The sequence below is a fragment of the Tenebrio molitor genome, chromosome 6 (assembly GCF_963966145.1).
Source record: "Tenebrio molitor chromosome 6, icTenMoli1.1, whole genome shotgun sequence".
NCBI lineage: Eukaryota > Metazoa > Arthropoda > Insecta > Coleoptera > Tenebrionidae > Tenebrio > Tenebrio molitor.
Window position 1 is genome coordinate 14,917,917 of NC_091051.1, and position 19,916 is coordinate 14,937,832.

Genomic DNA, 19,916 nt, shown 5'->3' on the forward strand with positions numbered 1-19,916 from the left:
ATTGCCGCCACCATTAACTGCACGGACAAAAACGAAACGTTTCTGTGCGAGGGATAAACCATCCCTAAGCTGGATAATAGTTGGTGTCGTTATTGGGCGCTATTTAAGCAGAAAAATTAAAACAAGCGCCGCTCCTGATAAATACCAGACGCTTTATAACAATCCATCAACGTCGAGACGTCGCCGGAAAAACTACTCTCCGCATAATATTTCTATTAATTAAATTCAATCAGAGAAGAGTTTTTGCAGGACTCGGTCTGGAACGGACCGCCATTATTTCACAGGAGATATTAGTGAATGAATGCAGCCTTGGGCTCCGGAAAAAGCATCAGGGTCAGCCCCCACGCACAAAAACTCAATTCTGGATGCAGGTCGCGTCACTATCACTACCATAGTTGAATTAATATGAGGTTGTGGCGCACCAGGCGCGCTCTCTTAATTTAATTGTGGAATGCATCGGGGGATAAAGATACGTTTGTTTTCAAAGTGATTATTACGTAGTGATTCGGTAATCCGACAACGCTCAAAAATCCACACCGAAGAGGTAAGCAGCGTTCGATTTGTCCAGGAATGTGGGTGCTTTCGTCGATGACGCACTCCATGTTTTAACAAAAATGACATTGAGGATGTTCGCGTATCGCGAAAAACGCCAACGTTCCGACGTTAAAATTAACAGGACGGATGAAATTCGGCGATATTTTGCGAATCCCCGAACGCTCAGATGGGAATTGTCGAAATCGATACGGCACACCTACGACGAGAAAAAAATTTCCGGCCACTGGATACATTCAAAATCTCTTCGAATCGACGCGAAATTCGACAACGTACGCTTAATTCGATAATCTCTATTTATCTTTTCCGACACACATGTGCAGATGACAACTTTATTTGACTGTGACAAATGCGTTTTAATAATGTATGAATACGGAAAAAAGATTTTCGCTTTCCCAATAAAGATGTCCTACCTATTTTCTCACCGAAACGAAAAACTTGCAAAACTTGACAAGAATAGAGCCGCTTCGCGTTTTTTGAATAACTCTCTGTTGTTTCGGTATTGACTGGACAAAATAAATGCGTGTTTTGCGCGTTTCTTCGACACTACACGCGTGCAAGAGTTCGTACTCTTAACAAAAATGGAGCAAAATCGCGTGCAATAAAAATAAACTATTGGTAAAAGTGTTGTATTAACGCATACTTTAGTGATGGGTATTGAATAATTTTCATATGAAAATTGCGCGACAGATTTATGATCGGGACTGCTGGAATTTTATACATGGGGAATTATAAATCATCAAAAAAATAGCTGTCGTGATAATGTAACTGATTAAAATTTCGACACAAAAGAGCATCCCTTTATTGGTAACAAGGGGTTGGCTTTCAAGAATGCGTTGATGTAGCACGATATCAATCGAGTTTGCAAATTCTTCTTCAACTATGTGTTCTGTGGAGAACCGAAAATTTCTAGAAACTAATACAGGGTCATTCACGGTAGAGTTTCTGCGAAAATTTAATGTTATGCAACACAAAATACCAAAATCTCAAATTGCTACAATACGGAATCAAAGTATGTGTTGCATTTAAAAATCAAATGACATTTTGTTCTCCCCAAAGATCAGAATCATGTCTGTTTTTTCATCGTCTGAATACATTATAAAATCGCGTAAAAACTGACCTACATTTTTTTTTATTATGTCAGACTCTAAAATGATTGACAATGATGCCATCATGGATTATAAATTATTTAAATTTACATAAATCTAGGCCGCTGTTTTAAACTGTATTTTGTGTTGCATAACATTACATTTTCCCGGAACTCTACGGTGAATAATCCTGTATACGAAAAGGTATTGACTACATATTCATTTTCATTCAAAATACACGTACATCGCTTATGAAGTAAATTCTAGTTCTAATTTATTAATTACTTTTCAACCAGGTCCGTTGTCTTACAAGTATTTTACAAATATATGTACTTAGTAATGAAGATATGTGTTCTAAAAACAAACTTTCGAATACGAAATTTCTTTGGCCGAAGGGAACTCAGGTTTCCATATTCTTTTGTACCTCTTTTGTAGTAGATTAAAAAACTCACAGATCAAACCCCTAACGCGACAAATTGATCGACTTTCTTCACAGTAATTCGCTGCAATTTGAGTGTTGTTTTGTTGAAATAAGCTAAGAGCGAGGGTGTGAACACATGACAGAACAATGAACTGAACAAACCTTATCGACGTAAGTCGAGTTGTTAACTTTCATCAAGCACTATTAAGTTTCAACAGTTTCTGAAAACAACGGAAATTATCTTTCCCTCTTAAGGTTTTAAGGATAAATCGTTCGTTTCTTGTGAAGCTGCAGAAAACTGCGATTTATTATAACAAACGCTATTCCTTTGCCTTTCAAACACAACCACGCAATAGGCAGAAAACCCTTTTTTGTCATTTTTGGCGCTCTTGTTTAACCTCTTGTTTAACAAATACCAAACACGTTTCCTGCTGAAGAATTTTCTTGGTGACGAAAAACGGTCTTTCTTCATCATATAGATAAGGGTTCTCTGTTGTTGATCTTAAATGATATTTTTGGCAATACATAATTTCTATGCGATTAACTTATCTAAGCTTATTAGTTTGTTTGATGTAGGTACGTAAGAATTGTTCTTTCACGAATAACAAATTTATGTGTTATCAAATCTGTAGCAACAGCCGTCTGCACGAATAGTTAATGATTGATAATAATAAATTTGAACCCTTCTATGAATTATTTTGTATTACTAATATTTCTAGGTATTTCTGGGCGTAAAACTGTCCGACGGAAGCATTATTGACAAACTGTATCGCTATGTTACCAGCATAACAACGCTCAACAAAAAATCTAGCATCCAAATAACATAAATTGTGTGATAACGAACACGAAACGGAGTTAATTACATTAGCGTTACATTTTTCGTGTTTATTATTTTGTCGGTGCTATTTTTCATCTTTTAAATGGATAATTATATATAATTTCGGGTTAAAATCGAGCATTTTTTTATTCGTCTGGAACATTAGAAACATTCTGCCCCCAGCTTCGCCATTTTCCCTTCGTAACAAATGCGAACGTCGGTTACTCAGTTTATGCTCTGCGGACAAGTCAAAACGAAATTAAACGTCGTCACACGGGCCCTCCAGCCTCTCACCTGAACCGTGTGCGAAGAGAAGATCCTGAAAGAGAACGGCAATTTTTTAAGAGTTATCATTGCCGCGCCCGGGGGTGCCCAATTACTCAAGCTTAAAATGAATAGTTGTAAAGTTGTAAAGTCGCACAACAACGTTCCCAAAGAAAGTTGGTAAAAGATAGTCGGTGACGTTTATCCCGATTCTCCTCGTTATTTATTTACCTTCCGCAGCATGTCCTCGAGCGAGTCCATGTCGGAGCTCCCGTTGTTGTTGTTGTTGCTCGGCTGGACCATCAGGCAGAACCCTGTTGACGATGACACCGCCGCCGTCGCCACTATTGAGCCTTTGTGCCTTGGATTCGATTCACGTTTCACGCGTCACTGTTTCATCTTAGCGCTCAGCTCTCCGACTCCTCTCCCGTGCTAATTATCTGATCGGGTTCACATTAAACATCGGATTAAGATCGAGATAACGAGCCGACTAAGTGCGTTTGAACGCACCGTTACGCGCCAATCAATTGGACCGCTTTACGGCATCAAGGGTGCCAGCGACAAACCTCTCGAGGACCGCTCTCTCGACACAATTGCAAATTAAATTTTTCCTGGTGTTTCGAGAGGGTCCGAGGAATTATCAAGCAACAGAAAAAAATTGCGATGCCAACGGTGGATTGAGTTTTGTTGTTGTCGCTTTTAATTCGAGCGGTGTCCATTTCGAAAAACGTGAATTATTGGCCGACGAAATTGGTTTCTATAATTGGGTTTCGTTTGTGGACGGAACGAGTAAAATGGCATTCGTTAATTTATGAACAATCTCATTAATGCGGGTCGTCGATGGCCGGGTTCCGTCCGTGTATCTGTCGACACGAAGGGTCCCTATATTAGGGACAAGAGGCCGCCGCGTATGTTCTATCCGTCGATGTAAAAGGGGTAGAAATATCCCCATTAGGTTCGGCATGTAACAGGCGATGACAGAAAGTGGGTCGGACTAATCAATATTTACCCGAACTGGAGTGAACACGCTCGCTCGGAGACTACTTATTTAAAGAATAATGCAACACTTTCGCTCCTGCAATACGACTGCAGGATTTGATTCGACGTCGTTCCCGTCGACACTTCGCCAGAGAGGAAATTGCTTAACTCGTTACCGAGCTCATTTGATGAATTTGTCAAGATATAAAACGTCACTCGGGGGGTTTTTTAAAGCCTCTCGTCACACACGAGATAAAATAAAAACAACAAACGTCGCCGAAAAGAAGACATGCCTGCCACGCGCATCTGGCACGTTGTTATCCGCTAAAGATTTGTTTAATTTGGGAAACTCCCTCTAAAACTACACAAAAGACCACTAAAGAACCCGAACAAAAAACGGGGGGACGGACGTCTTTGAGATTCCCCGTCGGCAAGCGAGTTAAGTAAACATCATTAATAAAAGCAATTTACTGCGTGTCGTTTCCGTCAGATTTCTTTAAAATTGGCAGGAAGAACAGAGAAACCGGGACGGAAAGGACTCGCCCGTGGAACTTTTCACACGAAAACTTTTAAATTCAATATTCATGATCCCGAAAAACTGAAAGAAAGAGTTGTGATTTATTTGCCGAATCCGAGTGGGGTTCCGCATTTAATTAAAGAGTTGTGCGGGGAAACCCGACGTTTCGGGATAATAAAAACCACCCCATTTGCAAACATTGAATTGAGAAGTTTCCTGTTCGAAGAGAAAACGGTTATTAAAAAATGTAATATACAATTATTCTTTTCACATTTTAATGATGCCTTCCGGTCTTGAACACGACGACATTAGGGAGCGGATCCGATTTGTAAGGAGCGGGACCGGGAGAAGCGAAAACGATGAAAACAGCCGGTACGGCTAAAATGTATAAAAATGCTCACCAATTAGGGGAATTTTTCTGGTGAATTTACATGACTCTAGACGCTACGCCAAACAAATTCCGTTTAATTTACTCTCGACAATATTAAACATTTTCCCTCGCGATATTAACAATACGAGCTTCTCTCGGTGGCCGCATTTGTTTTTAATCTGACACGGAGGTCTTAAACTAACGATAAAATATTGTCCCCGGCCACAATTCTAAACCACAAAGAGACATTTCAAAATTTTTATCTCCACCTAAAAGGTTTAGGTAGTTATTTTGTTTTCGACAACCCAAATTAAATCCTTTTTAAGGGTGTGCATCATAACTTACTGCTCGGGAGTTGGTTACGCTCTAAGCTGGCACCGAAACCGAAGGATATCATCACAAAGCCTGTTTGGATAATTTCAATTTATTGTCCGATACCGGAGAACCTCACCCTTGATGACTTCTCCAGTACATTTTATCAAGTAATACCGGTGATGAGATCAAGTTTAAATTTTACGGACCTCTGAAACTATAAAACATTTTATTATCCTGTCGACTCCCTCATCCGCTATGGATAGAGGAAAACTATTTCTATAAAAACCAAATCCAGTTTTACACAGGATCGATTTCGAGCGTCCAAATTTAAGTGCCACACTAAAGTAAGATGAGATGAAACTTACATTGCGCACTCATCGTTATTTGCAATGAAACTCGCTTGTCCCGACGAATCCCCCAATAACACGTCCCGACGGTCTTTGTTTTGCTTTAATTAATTGTAAACTTACATAATACAATAAATGTTGAAACAACAAAATGCAACTTACTGTCGGAAGTTCATGTTCGTTAAAATCAACAGGTATCTACTGAAAAATATATCACATGTTTACTTCAGTAGAGGTCTACAGGTAAAAAAAACTACTAACGAATAGTGATTATTTCTTTTTAAATCGCTTTCCATTACAGTTATCTTGAAGTGAATTTTTTTTTAAACGATAAATATCGAAAATAATGCACGTTGGATTCATTTTATTGCACGCATTGTTTACAAATTGACAAAAACTGCGATCGCATTATTTACAACCCCGCAAATGGATGCCGCTGAAAATCGTAACAACCGCTGTGTTTTCGAGCAAAAGCGTTGTTCCGAAATAATTCAAGAAATTCACGATGTTCGTAAAGTTTTAATTAAATTAAAATAATTATTCAAGTTGCAAACAACACTCTAATCCACTGTTGACGCATAACTGAGCCACGAAAGGAATTCCTCTTATGACATCTCGGCAACGTCTTCAGATTAGTTCGAGATTAAAATCGTTCATTTCCTGCGAGATTTTCAGCCTCGAAAGAATGTACCGTCGTTCGCGAATCATTTTTACACCTCGTTGATCGAAAAAATAAAAATCGAGTTGTTCTGGGGGGTCTTAAAACGACACCGATCCGTACATGTATATCGGAAGGTTGTTCCGCTCGATGATTAAAGATCATCACCGTTGAATTACGCCAGAATGTATTATGCAAATGAAATCAGCAGGTAGTGTACGCACATAAACAAGTCTTCAAACACGAACTCGGGATAGTGTTGGTAAGCGAAGTTTAATTAATTCAGGTACACCTATGTAATCGCGGACATAATTAACTGAAGAACACCTGTAAGTGGAGTCCGACCCGCAATTCCGGTTAATGCCCGGACCGGAGCACTTCGGGCCCCGTTAGCGCCGTCGATTTTATCAATTTTCAGCGAGAACGTGCGAGCGGCCCCCTCGTCGCGATTAACAACCCCCTCGTGCGAACGAGGTGTAAAAATGACAGCGAGCGTAATACATATTTCGTCGAAGCTACCATTACCATCTCCCGTACAAACAGAAAGGGGAATGCATAGAACGACTCATGACTGACGGAACGCACAAGTGAAGTCACATCCGAACACCTCCACTGTTGAAAAGACACGAGGAAAGCTGCACCGGAACGAAAAAGCGGAAGCGTTCGTGAACGGCGAAAGCTCGAAGCTTACTGCTGAAATTTCAAAGCACTGCTGCTGAAACCCGTGTGGAAAATGGCATGCGCGCTCCTCAAATCTAATCTATAACATCATATGCACACACGATTCCGATATGCCGATGGACAGGTGAGCGACAGCTCGATTTGCCACAGATCGGGTGCGTCTGTCGGACATGGAAAAAATTCGGACGGAATTAAAATTGGCGCTGAAAGATCGGGCGCGAGGGACAATTTTAAAGCAATCCGTTTCGTCCAGGAATCGATACGTGAAAATAACGCTTTCCCCAGTTTTTTTTTTGTTCGTAATGGTCCCGAACGCGGACGTGAGTGACCTAATTTGGTTTCGCTTTTTTCCGAAGCGGGCCCGTGCTTTATTGGCCAATCCGTCCCTGTTTTATTTGTAAATGTTTCCCCGCCACGCAACTCTACGTGTGGCAGCCAATCACTACACCACGTGATTTATGTCATCCTTTGAAAACTTCTTTTCCTCGACGGCCTCTCTTATTTCGTGTCATTTTTCACGAATGATTACGTCATGTGCGGTTCGCCGCTTCCGAAACGTATAAAAGGGCGCATTAATTACTCGATTTCGGATTCGCTATCTGCCTCGACGATCTCGGCGTTAAAAAGAAAGCTCGAGCTTTCTACCTGTTGTGGGCTAATTTAAAATCGTCTTTTGTGCTCGCCAACCGTCAACTTTTGTTTCTGAAAGTTTAAAGCCGCCGTTTATTTGTCTACGTGCCTGGAAGTGGGGGTGGCTAGATATTAAAATTTAATTTAGGAACCTCGTGCGGAGAGCTCTGGTTTATGGGGGAAGCGATCAATTTAAAGATATTTCATTTTTAAGACGTCATTTGTAGGAGATAATTTATTTTACAGAAAAAATTCAATTCCATTTGATTATGGCTCTCCCCGATTCCTTCACTTCGCGAGGCGAAAATTAGAAAAGAAAAATTCTGAAGCAGGTTATTTATCTGAGGCTCTCCTCCGCATTCTATTGTTTCGTGGGTTCAAGAGCCGCCTTAACCCGTATACAAATAGGGTCCTTACCATGTTCGCAATCTTGAAAGTAGCCGAGCATTTTGTGAACGACCTCCTTCTCTAATCCAAAAAAGGAATCCGGAGATTTGTGTCATTTGTTATTGAAAAATCCCACGGAAAAAAAGAAACCGTCGGGATCCATTCGCAGATCACTCCAATAATTTTTCACTTTATTCCCGAAGTTTCGAAGATGCAGCCGTTTCGGACATCTGAGGCACGCGCGCCCAGATTTGCAGACGGAATAAAGAAATCTAATGTTCCGGTTCGGTACTGCAGCTCTCGCAGATGCTTGCGGTCAGATTGTTCGCCGTCCCCGGCCGATGCAAATGCGAAATGGAATTATGCGAGCAAAACAAATTAACCGACGGGAGTCCATTAACGTTAACTGTGCTCAAAAGCGCTGATTCAGTTAAGCAGCTTTTTGATGCGCCATACAAAAAAGCGAAAGTACGCGCTAAAGCAAAAATGGGTCAAAAGTTAACCGGGGAGCCTCTTTAGCACCAACACCGACACGTCAAAGCGATCCATTAGAGCTTTTAACAGCGCGGTTAGTTTGACCACATCGGAGAATGCTTAAAGCGGAAATAGAGGAAATCAGCTCATGTTTCCGTTACCGTATTTATTTCTAGACCATCGGACAGTTGCCGAACTCCCCAAAACCTCGACGGATAATTATGCCGAAGCTCCTGAACTTCGCAAGACGATATTTCACGGTCGCGTTCAAAAGGAAGTGCTTAAAGTCAATTAATAGCCACGCAAAAGTATTCGAGGTATTGATCTGTGGCTCCTTCGAAATGCTGCCGGCATAAGAGTAAACCTCAAAATTTGATTTGTATACGAGCGAACGTATTCAAAAACACACCCGACCTAAAAGAAAATGTACCAAATGTAATTCTTCGCGTTTTTTGTTTGTTTTAGCATCAATTTCTAGAAAGCTATTGCATAAGCTCCTTGAATTAAAACAGAATGAGGTTACGTGGTACAGGTGTTGGATTTTCTCATGGACTACGAGTCATATCTGCGCAAACAACGACTATCGGTCTCAAGTAGGCGTTACAAACCGACCAGAAAACATCGTCATTCGTTACGTTAGTGTCGTCTCTCTCTCTCGTCTATTGGTATGTAAAGGGTGTTTTTTTAAATTTGGCGTCGAAGTAGGCGTCGGAGAGTCGATTGAGATCGCACCACTCGTGTAAAAGCGTAAGATTGAAACAGCTGATCCGTGATCCGTAACCTGTATAGTGCGTTCACAATCGACACTTCAACGCCTACTTCGACGCCAAATTTAAAAAAACACCCGTTACAGTAGTCGACGTTTTCAGTTCCGCCTTCGCGCAGATATTTCCAAGGTCACAGCCCATGAGAGAATTCAATACCTCTACTTTACATGTCGATTCTTTGAAAAAAAAAAGTCTCCCGTGAAACACGATCTGAGAAAAGATAAATTTATTCCAGTTGAATAAACTCACGTTTTGTTGTTCGACTGGACCAAGGTAGACACCATCGAATTTCGCAGCCGAAACTTGCAAGAAGCTTCAAGGATTAGTTGGGGCATACAAACATAAACCACAAAAGTTTTTGAAGTGTCAAAAGTCAAATTATGGTGTTGTCCAGCGTGTCAGCAAAGTCGGGACCAAACGTCATTACGTCACTGAAACCCAATACGAGAGACGAGGACAAACGCGGAAAAGCGGGAAGGGATTCCAGCACCGAGAAAAAGAGGCTCAATTCGGGTTTAGCATGTGGATGAGACTGGTGTTCGCCAGTTTGCTTAAAATTACCGAGTGTTTTCTTGTATCGACCGAATTAAAAGTACTAATAAAGTTTATAAGCGCAAGGTTTAGATAATGTAGAAATTTTGATGAAAGTAAAAAAAAAACCAAATCTCCCATGACAGAACAAACGGTTACAAGGAGCGCACACGAGCGCGCATGTGTGCGCTCGTGATTTTCAAAAGACTGACAAAAAAATGTAAACAAAGACCAGATCACGACTATACTTCTGTAGACCTCCTTGTACTTTGCCTTTTAGAAAGGTTTTATGAATGTATTTATTCTAACAAAACAAAAAAAAAAAAAAAACCCGTACAATTAATAAAGGTAGGCGTTCGTTGATCCGCGTCGTACACGAATCGAATCAATGGAAATGTGTGCACATTATATTAAGTTTAAAATTTTATTAATGGTACAGTTAGTAAGCATCACAGTAGCTCATGCAGTTGCTATACTCGTAAAGTAAGTCTCCTAATATGTACCATGAATGTGAATTATTTTAATACATACATACCGGGTGTATTATGAAAAATCTTTGGTGTTTTGAAGAGGATAATCAACTTTTTTTTTTCAAATTGCACTATAAACTTTTTTTGCTCAGTTTTATAGAGATTTTATTTTGAATATGAAAATGTAAACAACCATGCTCATGCATAGAAACAAAAAGAGGAAAACAAAAAATAATTTAGAGAGAATGGAGGTAATTTCGAACATTTGCTATAGTAAAGTTATGGTTAGGTACTTGATTTTTGGAAATTCTATTTTTTTTAATTAAAAACAAATTTTTTGCTTTAATGTTTGTGTATTCAAAAGATAAACATCTATCAGAATAAAGATAAAAAAATATACTTACAGTGTAACTTAAAAAAACAAAGTTAGCTGCGGTCTGTCAAAAAATATAATGTCAAAAAAATAATCATAGCATGTTGGGCTGTAGTGTTTCTAAAGCGATTTTGTTTGACGTATCATTTATTAAAATCGGATAAAAAATAAGGAAGTTATACATATAATCTGTTTCAAAATCAAAAATCCACCACCTGTTGAATTATGTTGGCAGAAAAAAGAAATCCCTAGAAGAAGTTTCATTTTTTGGGTTGGCCCAACCTCCCGCCAAAATTTGACATTGAACTGTTGAGTTTATTTACGTAACACAAAATAATTATTATGTGCAAAAAGGTGGCAGCTACCGTATCATACCTAACTTTTGAGAGATATAATAAAATGAGAATAAAAAACACGATGAATTACGACCTAAACAGCTATCAATAGTTTTCTTTCATAACCCCACTTTTTTCTGACACTTGCAAACACACTAAAAACAAAAGTTGCGACGTTGTCGGTTGTATTTTCGAGGTAGAATGCAGTGTTGGTGGATTTTTGATTTTGAAACAGATTATAGCATCAAAGATTTTTCATAATACACTCGGTATATTGTCAAAGGCACCTCTTGACCGCTGATACGGACTGATGAACAATTACTTAGATAAGGGGCGGCTATGACTTTGACAGTGTCAGATTCAGCTAATAAACGTCAAACAACTGTCACTATTAATCACATTTTAACGCAAAATAGTTATTTACATTAGAGTACGGGAGGTGAATTTTCGGGCATGACAATTATACCTCCCGTACAACATTTGCATTAGATTTTTCGCCTGACCAAAATATTAGATTTTTAAAAAATCAAAACTAATTTTATTGTAGAATTTGACATCGTCAATAAAGAATCGAATGTTGTGGAATCAATTCCTTGACGACGGTGACCGCTCATTTGTTTTTTTCCAAACAAATTATTTGCTGTGTTTATTAAGTTAAATTTTCACTGTTAGTGCTTGAAAATTTGATGTTGGTGTGTTAACCGACTGAAAAAAATGTCTAGTTCAGATAGCGAGTTAAAAGTGACATCAGAAGCAGTACGACTAATGGCAGAAGGACTAAATTCTGAATTCTTACCAGAAAAATCGAAAGAACGCTATATCAATAAAAATTAAAGAAACACATTTATCGGAAAAATAATACAGGAAAATGTGTTTTTTACACTATTTTATAGTAAGGTATGAACACTTTAATTTTACAGTAACTGTGAAAAGAATAAATTAACGGTGTCTATCCGCACATTTTTCCCGCACTCCACCAGACACTTTTCCCGTACTGCACTAGAAATTTTTGACATTGACATTGACCTAAAGTGTAAGGTAACGGTGTATTTCTCAGTTTGGGAGGCCGAAAAAGCATTCGGAGAGCTAGCAAGGCATCCTAAAGTCGAGTTCTTTGCTCCAAATTTGCAACACTGACAGTCACAAGCAACCAATTTTTGTATGTGTGAGACTTATTGCAATTACATGTACAATATTAACATACTTCAATTATACAGTGTGTCCTCGGATATGTGAAACGACTCTTGTAAAAGATAAAAAATTCTCGATTTAAATTTTCATTTTTTTGGGTTTTAGCCCTGCTTGGTTAAAGACTAATTTTTAACATAATTTTACTTTTGAGAAGTCAAAAAAAACCTATTTTTCTGTAGAGTAAAATGTCTTTTATGTGGTAAATACGACAAAAAGTTATTAAGAAAAGTTGTTTAGAATCAACATCTACGCCCCTAGACAAAATTTCAAAATCATCGGCTAACTACAGTTTTTCATTTTTTTCCAAGATACTTGCTTTTAGTAACAGATACGTCAAAAAGTTAGGTCCGTATAATTTTGATTTGTGAAATAAACATTAAAAAATGGAAAATCATAGTTGACTGATGATTTGGAAATTTGGTATAGGGGCCTAGATGTTGATTCTAAACAACTGTTCTTAATAACTTTTTGTCGTATTTGTCACATAAAAGGCACTTCATTCTACAGAAAAATAGGTTTTTTTTTTGAAAATTTGATTTTTCTTGCTTTTTCAAAACTAAAATTATGTTAGAAATTAGTCTTTAACCAAGCAGGGCTGAAACGCAAAAAATTAAAATTTTAATCGAGAATTTTTTATCTTTTACAAGAGTCGTTTCACCTATCCGGGGACACACTGTATATAGTTGTGCGTTTAATATATAAAAAAAAAATACTTCTTGTTTATAAATCGAGATCTCATTTGAGCTTTATCGACAAATGCACGTGATAAGCAAATTTAATACTTATTAGGTAATTCAAACATTGACATAATTTCTTACCGAAAAATATAAACAGTCACCGTAATGCGTACAAATGCGAAAGAAATCAACATATCCCTTGATGCTGTAACAGTAAGATGAGAGCTCACCATACCCTTTTAGCTTTGTGTTACTGTTGAATCATTCTTTTTTTAATTAATTAGTGATATTGTACTTACAACGCCAATAGAAAACGTTTTATCTAGGGTAAAAATAGCGTTGCTTAATTTGTTAGACCGAACTCCGGTTGTACAAAATGACAAGGATTTATTGCTCCAGTTATTATTGGTTTTCAGCTGCTGAGGTTAACTAATTGGGGTATATGACATAACAAACAAATTTGTTGTCATGTCACATTTATTACTTATGACTTGCCTTTCTAGTTGTACTCGTATTAATGGTCACATAACCACTAACGCCGTATCCTACATGTTGTTTGTCGACTTTGAAAACAATAACATTGAACTTTGATTGAAGTAAAGTGCGCGTGTATCTATGTATTTACCATCTTCGGTCTGATCACTGTAATGAACTAGGGAGAGGAAGTGAAAAATAATAAGTTGAAGAGGTAGCAGGGCATTTATTAAGTCTCACATCCACATCAACAAATTTTTATTTAAACAATCTCGTAAAAAATCGTGGAAAAGCTCGCTTATCATGTGTGGACCATTCGCAGGACGTTTTTCTCACATAAAGTCGACATAATAAAGATAAGTTTTAGAAGGTTTTAACTTCTTATGGAGGTCCTGCTGCCGAAAAGCTGACCAGTTAAAAATTTAACCGCCGTCATGACGGCACCGCAAAGCTCAAAAAGCAATTCATTATGCTCACGCGGATTACTGTCAGTTCTTAACCTATTTCAGATTATTTCTTAGCAATTATCTCTGAAGCGTTGTCACATCATTAAAGTGTATTTTTTATACGAACACTCTGAAAACATTTATTGTGATTACCGACTGAAAAAAAAATACGAAAAGATAATGATAAATCGAAAGATAAAAGTCCCGAGCAGCCCTCACAGGACCCCTTTGTGCACGTACACTGATGGCGATGATGGCGTTGATAATAAACGCCGTTAAAAAATTACGACGCTGGAGCATTGTTAGGCATGGCGAGATCCCCCGATTATTATATTCTCAACGATTTTCGGATATTAATTCGGACGAGGTTCGTCGGTAGCCGGTGTTATTTCTTCGGGTGGAGTTAATTATGATGAAGAGGAGAGGCCACCCTTCCCTCGCACCCCTCAAATTGATCTCACGTAATGGGGAGATCTTTTCAATTAGAGACCGGGTCTACCAAATGGCCTTCGCGAACTGCACTTTCCTTTCTTATTTTTTTCCATTTCTCCATTCTCCGCGTTGCATCCACGTTATGTACATTGTTTGGTTTAATGCGTTCCCAGATTAAATACGATGATATATTAAGAACATCTGGAAAATTTCCTGCCGCAAACGGCCCATCAATAACGCCGAACACTTCGTGTCCGACGGTCCATTGTGGACCAAATCCACCGGAGCGCATCCTCGACTTTAAAACTGACACAATAGGAAATCAGGGCGGACAGTGTGCTGCGTATTTCGAAAATAAACAGAATTATCCCTCGGTCGGGTGAAAAGCAAGCGAAAACAGTTTGGCGAAGCTGAAAGAAGACACATTTTCAGGCTGAAATGTCACGTAGACTGCGTAAGTTATAAGATTACGGTTTCGCGTGTTTGTAGCAGATTTCATTGGCCACGTTTCCTATCAGATTGTATTAATTCTATTTAATTTAGGCCCACAGGGCGGATCCAACTACTATAACCTTCATCGCTGGTACTGCAGACTTATGCCACCCCCATTTACCTAATGACTTTTTCATTGCACGTGCCGAGTAATTATTCACCTTGACGGGCGGTTTTCTTGATGGAAAATGTCAAGAAAATACGAACCGTAACGATCTTTACCCTTACGAGGTTTATTATTTTCCGTAAACTGTTCCGCGTAAAACTTCTTCGACTACTTTGTGTACATAAAAGTTATTTTCCCAAAGAAAATCCCTTAATCTCTTTATGGTTTCTTAATATTACTTCCGACGTTCGAGGGCCCTCCAAGGGAGCAACTTTCCACCGGTCGCATGTGGATTTCGATGAGCGGCCATCGCACTCCAGAGACTAAATCTGCATTATTTAACAACAATAATGACACTTAACAACTTCCTACTTCCGTTATGCCCAAAATTCTCTGTTGATATCAAGTTTTTCACAAATTTCGTTCAGAATCGAAATAAACATGACATACACAAATACTTTATCGCATGCTGCTATTACAAATCATTACATGCACTCACAAAATATATACTTTCATATTGTCATCGAGTGACTAGACACTTTTACATACAGAACTGAAATACACACACGATGACTTTGTATCTTATCAATTATATTTAAAAACCGCCTAAACAATGCGAGTCCAGTCTGCAAAGTAACTCTGCGGATCCTTATACCAGAACGGTATAAAATACATAATTTTTTACGTCTCCACCAAGATCTCGACAGTAGATCCGACACTTAAAAATGTTTCTAGTTAGTGGAAGTTTAACTTACGACCTGGTCGCCGTCGTCGTGACCGCCCTGGCCGGGCTGGTGATTTACTACAAATGGTCCTTCACTTATTGGAAGAGACGCGGCCTGGAATACTTGGAACCATCGATACCTTTCGGTAACAGCGCCAAACTCTTTACGGCCAAGTGTAATTTCGCCGAACAATTCGCCCAATTCTACAACGAGTTTAAACGAAAGGGCCTAAAACACGGCGGAGTTTTTATGTTCGCTCGTCCATTTTACATTCCCGTCGATCCGGCCATAATCAAGAACATAATGCAGAAGGACTTTTCGCATTTCGTCGATCGTGGATTTTACGTGAACGAGGAGGTCGATCCCCTCAGCGGTCATCTCTTCTCGCTGGAAGGCGACAAATGGAAAAATCTCCGGGCCAAACTGACCGCCACTTTCACTTCAGGTAAGATGAAGATGATGTTCGAGACCATGGCGAATTGTGCCAAAGATCTCGACGACCTGACGAATCAAGCGGCAATCAGTAGAGAAGATTTGGACATCAAGGAGATCCTGGCCCGTTTCACCACGGACATCATCAGTTCTTGCGCCTTCGGTCTGGACAGTAACAGTTTGAAGAACCCCGACACTCAGTTCCGCTACTACGGAACCCGCATTTTTCAAAACTCGGCGTGGGAAAATTTCAAGAATCTCCTCCAATTCATGTTTCCTCCGAAAATTTTGGATGCAGTTAAATTTAAAACCATCAAACCTGACGTGTCAGATTTCATGTTCAATCTGGTGAAAAAGACAGTGGCTTACAGAGAGAAGAACAACGTTTACAGGAAAGACTTTCTTCACTTGTTGCTCCAATTGAAAAATAAGGGAAAGATAACCGACGAGGAGAGTGTGGTCGCTAACGGCGACAAAGGCAAAGAAATCGCGCTAACGATCAACGAACTGGCAGCCCAAGTTTTTGTGTTTTTCGCAGCCGGTTACGAAACTTCTTCGACCACGATGACCTTCACATTGTTCGAATTATCGCAGAATCATAATTTACAAGATAAACTACGTCAAGAAATAAATTCGGTGTTGGCAAAACACAACAATCAAATTACATACGACGCAATCATGGAGATGACGTATATGGATCAAGTTATCAACGGTAATTAGCATACCTATAATACATTATTGATAAATTAATAGATACACACTTGATTTGAATCGTGTTTGCAGAAACTTTGCGAAAATATCCGCCGCTTGCGTTCCTGAACAGAAAATGTACCACACCTTACGACGTACCTGGCACAAACCTTCACATAGAAAAAGGAACCATGGTGGTGATTCCCATATTAGGTCTCCACCACGACGACGAATATTATCCAGAACCCTCAAAATACGATCCTGATCGTTTCTCCGCAGAAAACAAGAACAGCAGACCGTCGTTCACGTGGATGCCTTTCGGAGAAGGTCCAAGGATCTGCATCGGTAAATGTTTTACTAATTAAAAATCGCAATTTCTACTAAAATATTTTTAGGTTTGCGTTTCGGAATGTTACAAAGCAAAATAGGCTTGACCGCTCTCCTCAGCAAATACAGAGTAACTTTAAGTAACAAAACCAAAACACCTCTAGCTATGGACACGAAATCCTTCATCACAACTTGCGACACAGGAATATGGTTAAATGTGGCAAAACTGGATTAATTTGTTCTACTAACTAATACATATTACCATTTTGTATTATATTTGTATGAATTAGGCGCTGACATTTTTTATCTGTATGTACAAAAATAAAAGGGTCCATTGAAATTACTTTTTTTCTTAAATCTTCTCCAAAAATAAATACTGTTGGTAGTAGTGTACCAGACCAAACAGATGATGATACAAAGTATTGGTTCATTTTGCGTTACTTATCACCACTACTAGTATCTCTAAATAAACTTTATCTTGACTGTTTATATAAAATCCGCCACTTTATTTCTAACGCACAGTTGTGAAGTAAGCGTTTAACCAAATTTTACAATCACAATTTTTTTCTCCTTTTCAGATTCTTCAAAAACGACACGATGGGTTTCATCACCAACAACACTTGTTACGACCTCGTAGCACTAATAATAACACTCCTGGTGGGAGCAATAGCTTTTATGAAATGGAAGTTTACATACTGGGACAAACTAGGTCTGTCAACTTTGCCACCGACATTACCTTTTGGCAACATAAAAGATTTACTTTTTGGATACAATTCTTGGGGCGAACAATTCCAACAATTCTACAATACATTGAAAGCCAAAGGTTGTCGACATGGTGGTATTTACGTGGGGGCATCACCAGCATACGTTCCGGTTGACCTTGAAATCATCAAACATATTATGCAAGTAGATTTTCAACATTTCCTCAGCCATGGCGGCTACAAAGATGAGGAAAACGACCCCCTAAGCGGCCACTTGTTCAATCTCGACGACGTAAAGTGGAGAAACCTTCGAGTAAAACTGACTCCCACATTCACCTCTGGAAAAATGAAAATGATGTTTCAAACTTTGGCCGATTGTAGCGTCGGTCTCAAGGATTTGATAGATGAGTCTAGCACAGGTGTGGACATCAAAGACGTTCTGAGTCGTTTCGGCACCGACGTCATCAGTTCGGTAGCTTTCGGTTTGGAATGCAACAGCGTGAAAAACCCCGATGTGCTGTTCAGTTACTTTGGAAGAAGAGCACTCGAAATCGACATTTGGGACAACATCAAGATTTTCATGCAAGTCATGCTACCCCATCGTCTGTTGAAAGCGATGAAACACAAATTTACGAAAACTGACGTGGAGAAGTTCTTCATGAAGGTGATACGCGAAACCGTCGAATATAGGGAGAAAAACAACATTTACAGAAAGGATTTCATGCATTTGTTGTTGCAACTGAAAAATCGTGGCACGGTAACTGACGACACCTCGATAACCGACGAATCTGGCAAACCTAAAGAAATCGCTCTGAATATGAACGAGCTGGCGGCACAAGCTTTCGTATTCTTCATGGCGGGATACGAAACGTCTTCGTCAACTCTAAGTTTCGCACTCTACGAGTTAGCAACTAATCCTGACATACAAGAAAAATTGAGAGACGAAATCAACTCGGTTTTGGCCAATCACGAAGGCCAAATGACCTACGACGCCATGGTGGAGATGACGTACATGGAGAAAGTTATACACGGTAAGGATACGTTATTTTGATTCGCTTAATGGTTGGTATTTTGGTTTCTAGAGGCGCTCAGAAAATATCCACCGCTACCGATTTTGACCAGGCTATGTACCAGAGACTACATCGTACCTGATACGACAATTCAAATCAAAAAAGGTGTCGGTGTTATTATTCCTGTTTTGGGTATACACAGAGACCCAGAATATTATCCGAATCCTGAGGTTTTCGATCCCGAACGATTCAACGAGGAAAATAAGAAGTTAAGACCCGCGTTTACTTGGCTTCCTTTTGGCGATGGTCCAAGAATATGCATTGGTATGCACATAATCAATTTGCCCTTATATTATCTTAATTAACTGAATTTGTACAGGAATGCGTTTTGGAATGCTACAAAGTAAAGTGGCCTTGACTGTGCTCTTGAAAAATTACAACGTCAAGCTGAACGAAAAAACTACCACCCCAATAAAATTTGCAAAACGTTCTTTTCTTTCAAAAGCGGATGGAGGTGTATGGCTTGATTTTGAAAAAGTGTAACATTTCTATGTATCTTTTTTTACTAAACCTTGCAATAAATATTATGTGTGCGTACGTTGTATAATGTAATAAAATGCCTTTTATCCAACTCATAATAGTTATTGAGCCATAATTGATATCATTTGAAACTAGTAAAGTGCCCTATAACTCACTAGTGATTTATAATTATAACTCACTAGTATGTTAAGGTCATAAGTCACTATCAATAAACAATAAAAAAGTTCTAAAAGAAAACAAATGTTTGCTTTAAAAAATCTATTATTCATAAATACAAATAGTAACACTTAATTTCTTAACTCGAATTAAAATTAATATTAAAATTAAAAGAAAAAGATTTAGGAGTACTTATTACTTTGTGGACTAACTAAATTCAAGCTTTCATTTGCTGTTATTCCAGATGTTGCGTTACAAACTGCATTTAAACTCTTGACACCAGTGGACTCTGACACTCCTAGTCCTCCTTGAATTTTCCTTGCAGTCTTAATTTTCTCATTGACCGAATCTTCAATGTAACCTTTCGGTTACTGTGTTCGAGCGCCATCCACCATGTTGTTTGAGTGCCGTTATGTCGCCTCCACCATTCACCAAAAGGCTGGCGGACAAACGTCTAAAGAATGACCAGTATAGGAGTGTGGATCAGGCAGGCTCAAATATGAAGCGATTTTCGAATTTTCGATAAAGTATTGATGCCAACA

At 38.9% G+C, this 19,916-nt stretch overlaps 3 protein-coding genes across 10 annotated transcripts in view; 2 read left to right on the forward strand and 1 right to left on the reverse strand.

Moving 5' to 3' along the window:
• The window catches only part of LOC138133172 (uncharacterized protein CG43867), a 153,409-nt gene that overhangs the window by 22,689 nt on the left and 110,804 nt on the right, over positions 1 to 19,916 (reverse strand). The window contains exons 1-2 of one of the 8 annotated variants that reach the window (XM_069050978.1): positions 6,853 to 7,004; positions 3,374 to 3,582 (exon numbers count right to left, since the gene is read on the reverse strand). The exons of the other annotated variants lie outside the window; for them this stretch is intronic. Of the exons in view, the coding sequence (XP_068907079.1) occupies positions 3,374 to 3,445 (72 nt within the window). The 5' untranslated portion in view covers positions 3,446 to 3,582; positions 6,853 to 7,004. Of the gene's footprint in view, positions 1 to 3,373; positions 3,583 to 6,852; positions 7,005 to 19,916 lie in introns of those variants that run through there. 8 annotated transcript variants of the gene reach the window in all.
• LOC138133180 (probable cytochrome P450 6a20) lies at positions 383 to 19,275 on the forward strand. The gene is made up of 4 exons (XM_069050987.1): positions 383 to 544; positions 17,546 to 18,699; positions 18,751 to 19,002; positions 19,058 to 19,275. The coding sequence occupies exons 2-4, from the start codon at positions 17,565 to 17,567 to the stop codon at positions 19,219 to 19,221; spliced, it is 1,551 nt and encodes a 516-aa protein (XP_068907088.1). The 5' UTR covers positions 383 to 544; positions 17,546 to 17,564; the 3' UTR covers positions 19,222 to 19,275.
• LOC138133177 (cytochrome P450 6a2-like) lies at positions 15,401 to 17,307 on the forward strand. Its single transcript, XM_069050985.1, has 3 exons — positions 15,401 to 16,662; positions 16,734 to 16,985; positions 17,036 to 17,307. The coding sequence occupies exons 1-3, from the start codon at positions 15,519 to 15,521 to the stop codon at positions 17,200 to 17,202; spliced, it is 1,563 nt and encodes a 520-aa protein (XP_068907086.1). The 5' UTR covers positions 15,401 to 15,518; the 3' UTR covers positions 17,203 to 17,307.